The sequence below is a fragment of the Limulus polyphemus genome, unplaced genomic scaffold, assembly GCF_000517525.1.
Source record: "Limulus polyphemus unplaced genomic scaffold, Limulus_polyphemus-2.1.2 Scaffold1911, whole genome shotgun sequence".
NCBI classification, from domain to species: domain Eukaryota; kingdom Metazoa; phylum Arthropoda; class Merostomata; order Xiphosura; family Limulidae; genus Limulus; species Limulus polyphemus.
In genome coordinates, this window is record NW_013667521.1 from 164092 (window position 1) to 174507 (window position 10416).

The 10416-nt window shown below is 31.4% G+C and overlaps 1 protein-coding gene across 4 annotated transcripts in view; it reads right to left on the reverse strand.

Moving 5' to 3' along the window:
• The window catches only part of LOC106465332 (dynactin subunit 1-like), a 58017-nt gene extending 49771 nt beyond the window's left edge, over positions 1-8246 (reverse strand). Inside the window, exons 1-4 of one of the 4 annotated variants that reach the window (XM_013925547.2) lie at positions 8070-8246; positions 5340-5370; positions 2233-2459; positions 199-406 (exon numbers count right to left, since the gene is read on the reverse strand). In XM_013925547.2, the coding sequence (XP_013781001.1) occupies positions 199-406; positions 2233-2459; positions 5340-5370; positions 8070-8099 (496 nt within the window). In that variant the 5' untranslated portion in view covers positions 8100-8246. Of the gene's footprint in view, positions 1-198; positions 407-2232; positions 2460-5249; positions 5267-5309; positions 5371-8069 lie in introns of those variants that run through there. The other 3 variants (XM_013925548.2, XM_022393196.1, XM_022393197.1) reach the window with 3 other exon arrangements.
• Between the last annotated feature and the right edge of the window lie 2170 nt (positions 8247-10416).

Consider the following 10416-nt stretch of genomic DNA (forward strand, 5'->3'; position numbering starts at 1 on the left):
TATGGAGTTACAGGTTCATTCGTTTCCACAAAAAATGCACAGTAAGTACAGCCTAGTTAAAAAAAATTAATTTGTGTGTAAAATTTCTAGATTTCTTTGCGAGGGTTACTTGTGTCTTGCCCATCACTTATTTTATTACATTTGATAAGCTTCTGAAAACTATTCCTTGATTCTATGTAACTTCAACCAATCATTTACTTTTGTTTTCATCTCGTGGGGTGCTTCCTGGGGTGGTGAGGTTAAAAGAACTAGATGATGGTGAAGGAGTACCTCCCATTGACCTCCGCATGCTCTCATCTTGAGGAGTGGTTGCAGTCAGATTGGGTGAACTAGTTGAGGGTGAAGGAGAGGGCGAAGGTGTACCACCCATTGATCTTCGGTTGGAGCCATCATCAAATACCTTTAACTAACAAAAATACATAAATAATACATCAAAAGACAGCCCAAGCAATGATAAATAAATAAACAAGAAAGACAAGATTTTGACTTTTCCTATTTGTAAGACAGACATGGTTAACTTATAGCTTTGGATACATCTTTTCCAATGTCATATCTAAATCCTGATAACTACCTCGTCCTTGTTGATAAATATTTTTGTTCTTGTCATTTTAATTGTTTTAATAATGTTATTGAATCCTTTGGCATTTGTAAAGAAATGAGCAAAATATTATTTTTTTGTGTAAATATATTTTATTGGTCATTTTTCTGGATCTTTAAATTTCAGTTGTTAGGAGGTAATATTTAATTAGGTTATTGGTTATAAGGTGATACATATATTTGGGTTATTAACTACTGTTTACAATTATTGTACATTTTTATTCATTGAACATAGCCACTGATAAAAACCAGTTAAGTTTCAGAAAATGTATGTATATATACACACTATATTGCCCCTCTCTAATTATCACCTCCCCTTGTATTTTTATGAAGCTTACCTTGTTTGACAGCAATAGTAATCCAACATATAACCCACTTTTATTACTGTAATTTTGATTAAAAAAAGAAAGAAAAACAAACACACACACACACACACACTTATTAGCATTAAAATCAACAAATCACATGTGAAAAACAGAATCCAGAACTGCACAAATACTATAGTTAGCATCCCCACCCCATTTGCAGTTTTGCATTAATTAGGGGCAATACGGTATATATATATATACCAGCTACACGTGGACGTGATTACTGCATGACTTAACATGCACTAGATTTGCTTGTCATGCAACATTTGCTCAAAGAAAAAATTTCAGACCTACAAGCCAATAATTTAAGATCTTAGATTGTGTTAGAAAAACTATCCAATTTTTAAATTAAAGTATTAGAATTATAACATTTTTTTTTAATTTATAGAAATAGTCATATTCTATTCTTTTTTTAATATATAAATGTATTATTTTTTATTTATTATATATACTTTTCCTTATGAGGATTATTTGCTAATGTTAGCTTAGTATACAGATTTAGGACTTACCTAACTCTCTTAATATGGTTGAACCTCACGAGATATCATTGAGATTATGGCAGAAAATAACAATAACAGCAAGGGTACTCAACTGACAAATCAGTGCATTCTAATTACTATACGTTTTTAATTTATGACACCACATACCCATTATTATCCCAGTATATTAAATTAGTGACATCAGTTCTTTATTTGACCAAAAGTAATTGATAATTCACAGAACTGATTTTTTGTTTTTGTAAATTTTGGAAGAAATGTCGTAATAGATTTGTTTGATATACTAATATCTTTGTAATCATAATAGATTTGTTTGATATATTAATATCTTTGTATTTACTAAGATGAATGGAGCAACAGGAGAAAAGTTTATTTGTTTGTTTTGAATTTTGCACAAACATATAAGAGATACCTGTGCTAGCCATCCATAATTTAGTAGTGATAGACCAGAGGGGAGGCAGTTAGTCCAGTTAACACCACCCATTGCCAACTCTTGGGCTACTCTTTTACCAATGAACAGTGGGATTGAATATCACATTATAATGCTCCAATGGTTGAAAGTGCAAAAAAGTTTGGTGACAGGGATTGGAACCTGTGACCCTCATATTGTGGGTTGAGTGCCTTAACCACCAGACCATGCCAAACAGGAGAAAAATCAATCTCTGAAAAATGGATGTTTCTGGATTTATGGACTTCCAGTTTCTAATGTTTACAACTGAAACTTACTAACATGATTGCAAGAGTTTTAAAGAAAATTAAATAATAACAACCTGTGACTGTCGTACAAAGATCCCATGACTATCGGGACACTGAAAGTAGCTTTTTCCCTGTACAGTTCCGTTATTCTTCCCTTTTGATTCATCCAGAATGACACCCACCCACTTTCCTGGTGAAAAATGGGTGGTGCCAATAAACGCTACTTTTCCTTTCACATCTTTTCCAACAACTTCTACCCTGTTACCAACTTTGAGTGGTTTCTCAGCCATCCTACTCTTTCCTAGATCAAAATACGACACAGGTCAACTCTATTAAAATGATAAAAAGAAACAAGTGAGCTTAAATTTCATTAATTGGCAACATTCAGGTTAGACCTGATGTGTCTACAAAAAGTAGTTTCAGACCAGCAAGTTGCATTATTTTGCAGCAACTACTACATATTAAATATGAATGCATTAGATTAAGTAAAAACCTACTTTACTAAATATATTATAATGCTTATTAGCTAATTTTTTTGAAAATCTGCAACGCACAGGTAGTTAGTAGTAGGCATTAGCTGAAATATTTTAAATCAAAAACGAGCTTAAAAATAAGGATTATACAGTAAATATTAACTTGTTTATACATTAAATAAAACATTTGATAATCTAATAAGATTTTAGAAACTAATGAGCATTGACACAACTTTAAAAAAAATCTCCATTTCTCTGTATTGTTTCTCACAATGCAACAATTTTTTTTTCTGCATCAATTTTGTTCATCTAGTTTTTAAAGTTATTACACTAAAATAGTGCACAAAGTATCTCATGAGCTGTGATAAACATATATAACATGATAGATGTACTTCTTTATTACACAGAAACTGGTAGTCATATTACAAAACAAAAAGAGGATAAAAAAAACTGCAGAATATTAAAACTTCTGTCATTTGATGAAAAATGTGACCTGTTGTGCAGATTTTATGATAATTCTTAAACCAATTTTGAAAACAAGACTTCAGTGCATATAAAAATATACATTCTTCATGAAATTCTATTTAAAAAAACAAACAATATGAAAGATAATCACTCCACTGGAAGCATTTGCAGCTATAAAATGTGATTTTTCTTTTAAACCAAGATTTATTTAAAATTAAAACTCAGTTATACTTCCAAAATCCTTGTGTAAATGAGGAATCCAAATAATTCTTATGTAAGGTGTAGAAAGTTTACATACCAGCTAATTTAGACAATTTATTTAAAAGATTAACGTGTCTAGCTTTTAAACTTATTCATCAATCATTTTTCCTGTTAGGAAATATTATGTTTGAGGTGAAACTTCACATTTATCATGAAAAAAAACACACCACAAATTCAAAAATAATTCCTTAAAAAAATGGTAATGTAACTCTGGGTTGTCTTTGTTTTATAGAAATTAAATGGTTATACACACAAAGAAACTTTTATATCTTTTTCAAATGATTTTACAAAGACGAAAAAATAATAAATAAATCACAAGGTTTAGGAATAGCTGATGCTCCCAGTGTTTAGTCACAAACTCCATAACACGAATCTACTAACTACTTAATGTCAAAAAAATTTTCAGCATGCATAGAATATTAATGATCTAGTTAAATTCTAACGACTACACTAAAACATGCAGTCTATTTCCAGCAGGAACTCTTTTATTACTAACATGCAGCAAGAGAAGAAAACAAAAACTGTATAGAGAGTTGATGTCAAACTTCAAGCCATGCATGTACTCTGATGATCAGGGACAAATCTAGGACCACTATACTACCCTTTTCTATCTACACTGTAATAGTGTTTATGTTTTACCTTTTATCACTACTTTATGAAACAACTATATAGTTTTGGGGGGGCACTGATAAAAAATAAACTCCATTTAGGTTTATACAAATCACTGTATTGTTTGATATATAGCTTACAGACAACAAATACATCACATACATTGTACACCCATCCTTGAGAAAAAGTAAAAATTTAAACCCAACTTTTTCAAGAAACTATAAATTTTTCTCTTAAGATCTTGTAAAGTGTCAGCCCACCCCACCCCAAAATAGTTTATCTGGAACCTAGCTTCATTTCCAGGGTAACTTTTATCACACCCCCCCTTAAAAAAAAAAAGTAATATTAGTAACTCTTCAATACTCAGAAACCTATCCACTATCTATTGACCTTGCAAAAATGAAAGATGTTTACACACCTGATGTTTGATTTTCTTTAAAAACCTGGTTGATATATTTCTAAATATTTCTTTGTACCATAAAGGGATTGTTATTTATATAATTCAGGCCAATTCTAATATTTCCCCTAACAGGAATATCAATAAAAACTTTCAAATTTATTGCATAAAACATTTCTTTGACTACACTTGGCTGCACTGACTACACTGAGCAAGTTTCATACGTCTAGTGATTTTAAGTTGTCAAAACCTTTAATTTTGTGTTCCTAACAAAATTATTTGCCCTTATGGTGTGTTCAATAAACAAAGCAGTAGCTTCTTTAGAGGTGATTATAATTATGCTGTTTTTCCTTTTTTTACTCGCACTGAACTTTTATATATACATTTCTAATATTTGAGCATGAACAAGACGATTGATTGTATGTAGAAAAATGCTGAAAATTAACTATGGTAGTTTTCTTACACACGTCTGTCTAGTAATAGTGATCCTTCATACATTAAAAATTCTCATAAAACAAAAGAATATTGCTATAGCAACACTTACAACATTATATCTAAATTCCTTTAAGCCTAGATTTGTCCCATTGATTTACTTTTATCCATCTTACTAGCCAACATACTGTTGTGTGATCCAGTGTTATGATCAAGAGAGACATATTCACACCATTTTGTATGTAAACATATTCTTTTTAGCTCTTTTTCTGTTCCAACAGTAAAACACTATAAGTTACTATGAAATAACACTATGTTGTACAATCATGTAAGAAAAAATAGACATGAAAAGTTTAAGTGAAAGAAAATCAAATTTTCGTCTCTTCATCAAACACGAGATTACCTTAAAGACACTCATATCAATATACTTTTAAATACATTTCCATAACCCAACCTAATGATGAACAGGAAGCAGGCAAACAAGCAGTCCTATGAGTTCCCACGTAAGACCTACTTGACTAAAAGTCCTGATTTTATGTCCTACCTTGTTCTTGACCCCCCGAGGCATAAGGTTTCTTCATGTGAAGAAGGGCAAAAACAGTTTTAGTACAACAGAAACAGTCAATGCAAGTGCATCACATATTAATTTTATAACTCACAAGTTAGAATATTATATAATACTCTAACAGTTAAACAAAACTATACACATTAAAGTACAACAATTCCACAAACATAACACATCAAATTACATTGCATTAGTTAACTTCACAACAAAATGTAGAATGGTGTACTTCAAACATGAAAAGTAATGGGACTGTATTTCCAAAAGCAAAATACTTATACAATAATTAGTCAGTTAAAAAAAAACTGAATTGGTAGTTAAACAAACACAAAACATGGGAGATCATTCACACTGTAATGTGATTGGTGAGTTAATGGTGTTTCATAGAATTTGACTTAAAGCCCTCCTTTGAATCCTTTTCAACAATTCAATGCCTTTCCTAAGGTAAGAAGCCCAAGATTGAACACAACACTACAAGCCTTTTGTGTGGCACTTTGTTGGATGTTTTCTGAAAATCCAGATACAATAAATTCACACCCTTACCCTCATCTACATAAGTTAGTAACCTCTTCAAAAAATGTCAATAAATTCACACCCTTACCCTCATCTACATAAGTAGTAACCTCTTCAAAAAATGTCAATAAATTCACACCCTTACCCTCATCTACATAAGTAGTAACCTCTTCAAAAAATGTCAATAAATTCACACCTTTACCCTCATCTACATAAGCAGTAACCTCTTCAAAGAATGTCAATAAATTGGAAAAACAAGATTTTCCCCCAGTGAAACCATATTTAGTATCCAACAAAATTTTAAACTTTGTTAAATTAATATGTAAAGTTTTTTTTATCAGACTTTTAAAAACATTTTCTACCAATGACGGAAGACAAATAGGCCAATAATTACTTGGACAATTTTTATCACCTCTCTTGAAAAAAAAAGAGTAACTTCCAATCTTTTGGATTAAACTAAGCCTAGTTAATCTACCTTATCTTGTTCTATAAAAAACATTTATTTTCTTATCATCCCACAAAATTATAATTCATGTGAAGTGTATAATGATAAAACAAGTTTTAAAAAAATCAGGACTATAACTGTAGTTGTTCATAAACATCTCTTCTTCCAACAACATATGACCAAGCTAAGCTTTTGTAACTTTGTTCCAAAGTTTACATGATTCCCTGTTGAAATGGAAGTCATAATAGCTTATACAGTTAAAAAGGAAAGAAACAAGATTTTGTGAAGAGTTTAGATCACTAGCCTACAACTTCTCAAAGCTGAGATACAGTTAAAACATGATCTGGTTCTGCTACTTTCCCTTTACTACCATGAGATTAAAATCTTAATATTGATATAATTCAGGTCAGTATCAATATTTCCCATACAATGCTCAGGTATATTGCTAACATCTTCTCTTCTGTAAGCAGAAGAAAACATGTAAAAGCTAAAGCAGTCATAATTGTTTTCAACAAAACCTTGAAATATAAACTTCTTAAAGCATTAGTCTTTAATTTTTTGTTAATAAGTTTAGAAGCAACAAGTTTAATTATGAAGCAGCATAGGTTACTGAATCTCCCCCCCTCCTCTTACTTAAGTTCTAAACTACTGTGATAAATATTTGTTTGTTTCATAATTTGCGCAAAGCTACACGAGGGCTATCTGGACTAGAGGGAAGGCAGCTTGTCATCACCCCCACCACCAACTCTTGGGCTACTCTTTTACTAACAAATAGTGGGATTGATTGTCACATTATAATACTCCCATGGCTGAAAGGGCGAGCATGTTTGGTGTGACGGGGATTCGAACCCGCGACCCTCAGGTTGCAAGTCGAGCACTCCAACCACCTGGCCATGCCGGGCCCAATAAATATTTATGATAATTATAAATAAATAGGAACAATTTTCTTATCACTAAAAACTGTGATTACTGCCTCAAAGGCTAATGCACGACTGCTTCCTTCTTGCTAGCTACTGTTGGTATTCTAATAATCCATGAATGAAAGCAAAAGAGAATACATTATAATATATCGATCCCATAACAACATTTGCCAATGAGGCCTTTTACCTAATACCAGAGCTCATCAGAAAAGCTGGAATATGGCATAGTATTGATGTAAGTGAACGAATGATAATACTGGTAGTGTTACACTTGAAATCATTTTAGTTTTATTTGTGCATAAAGACAACCTTGAATTAAAAATGAATTCTGTAGACTAGCTATTATAATAAGTATATCACTCAATGATTCTGAGGTTCGTGCAATTTTTAGCATACATCATGAAAGCATGGGTCACTCCAATGACCAAAGCCAGGAACAATAACTGACAAAGTGACATTAAATTAATTTGATAATGATAACACTGAAGGAAGCAGCCAGATGCAGAGCATAAGCACATTAGTCTCCCAGACAGTCCTCAAATTTTAATTGTAACTGTTATAATATCAAACTAATACAGTAATAAACTAATATTGCAGTTACTTGAACAGTCAAATTTTTAAATTTAAAACAATAGCTTCACTCCTTCAGTGTATGCAATGCGTTTAATCCAAGTCACTGCATTCAATTCCAATAAGTTTATAATTATAGCAGCAATACTATCATGGTAATTTAATGTACCATATATGCAGTAATATTATTACAATCAGTTTCACAAAAACTTAAATTATTACACTGACTAATGACATATAGTAAATGAGTAATGATAGAATTACCTGTTTGAATCCTTTATTTCGACCTTTCATATGTACTTAAACACAATCACTTTACTTGTGAAAACTGTTGCCAAAAACTACTAATCATTAATCCTGCATTTGAGTTTTTCTCTATAAATTATATTTTAAGCTAAGTTTAACTACACTTATATTATAAACATGGATTCTTCTTATGACTCATAGTGTTTAACAGCGCCGCCTCGTGTTTAAAAGAAAATTCAAACAAAATTTAAAATTTTTAAATATTGAATTTAATTACTTATCTTATAGAAGAATATTTTATACCGTTCCTAAAAATATTAATTCAGTGTGAGTTTCAATTCAAGCATTTCTATACAGAATGTAGTTGTACTATAGTTGTGTTCAGTATACATGTTAACTGGTAGCCTAGCACATTGATCTAGTTGAAATTTAAAGTTAAAATAAAAGAAATAATTTTTTTTTATTAAAACTGTTTTGAAATTTATTATTATCATATGATGCTAAAAATCATTGTTTATTCTCCACATTTATAGCCAATCGCATAATAGTACGATATTCTCAGATTAACTTATTTTCGTCATTGCACTATTAGGTGTGGGATTTTAGTATATGTAGAATTGAAGAAGAATAGTACCCTGATTCCAAATATCAGGAAAACCAATTCTGATGGAATGAGACATGATATGCCTCCTGTAAATTGGACTAAAGAGTTGGTAGGGGATCTTAAACAGATGTGGGAAGCAGTTAGGGAGAAATTGATATACGTTCAGAACATACATATTTCCTATAGGAAAAAAATGGGAACGGAGCGGAGCGGAATAAGCCAGTATGGTTCAGTAAAAGTTTAAGAGATCATATATAATAAATTCAAGAAATGTAAACTTACTGGAAATATAAGGACTTGGAGAACTATAAGATATCAAGAGAGCTGGTTAAAAAGGAAGTTAAATGGCAAAACTGTATTTGAAAGAGGGTTGGCTGAGACAGTTAAATCAAGCAATAAGGAATTCATTAGGTATATGATGGGTAAGCAAAGTGTTAGGATGGGGATTGTGCATTTTAAAAATGATAGTGGGGAACTGATTTGGACGATTACGAGATGGCAAAGTTAAAAAATTATATGTTCTCTTCAGTTTTTATTAAGGAAGATACAAGTATTATGTTTCAACCAGAGCACTTAATGTATTTGGGAAAATATTGATGTAAAAGATATCCTTTTAAGTTCTGAAATTGTAAGAAAAACGTTGGGAAACCTAAAAATTAATAAACTCCCTGGACTCTTTTATCTTAGAGTTTTAAAAGAACTTAAAAATTTTATTTGTGAACCACTAGCTAATGTTTTTATAGGTCATTGAGTAGTGGAAGAGTATTAGAATATTGGCTAATGTTAGTCCAATATTTAAAGGAGGTGATAAACATTGTCCAGGCAATTATAGGTCAGTTAGTCTTACATCAGTAGTTGGAAAGGTTTTGGAGAGTGTGATTAAAGATGCGTTCAATCTAAGTCACTGCATTCAATAAATTGATAGAAGCAATACTATCATGGAAATTTAATGTACCATATATGTAGTAATATTATTACACTCAGTTTCACAAAACTAATTTAGTACAAACCACGCCTATCGTTATACTTGGACACAATATAAATTTCTAATCCAGTAATTGACTAATGCACTTTGGGTAGGGTAGGATCTCCAGTAGGGCCTCTCCTTAACAGGATCCCTCATCTTCATCTTGACATTGTGTTGCCTGAGGTCCGTATTTACTAATTTATTTGTATGCTGACACAATAGATTTTGTTTCTCTTCTCTCTTCCTACCAGTCAGTTTGACACTCATGTTGACGTCATTGTACGCCTCATCTCTACTTAGTGCTCTTAGACTTAGTAGGTCCTTATCTTCTATAATGAAGTCACTGTCTTCTAATTCTGCTTCTATAACAGCCACACCTGTCATGTCAATTTGTACATCAATAGCTGCACCCGTAAGGTCTTCTTCCCTCTCGAAGTACCTCTTCAACAGAACTTTAGTCATCCCATTCACTTTCACTTTATAGTGCATTTCGTTGTAAGTTGCATCATTGAGTGATGTTCATAAATGACAAATCAATTGTCATATAATGTATAAAAAAACCAATATGGATGGGAGAGAAAAAATAGAACATTTTCAGTACAAAATTTTCAGCGATAGGATTTTTTAATACGTACTATTTGTTTCGAATTTACTACATAATTCAAATATAAGTTTGGTGTTTAGTAATATACAAATAACTGATATTATAATTTATTTTATTTATAAGTAGCTGGAGTACCCGTCCCCTGGACGGAAGTTATGTAAATTCATGATTAATGAAAGGTTATCTTAGG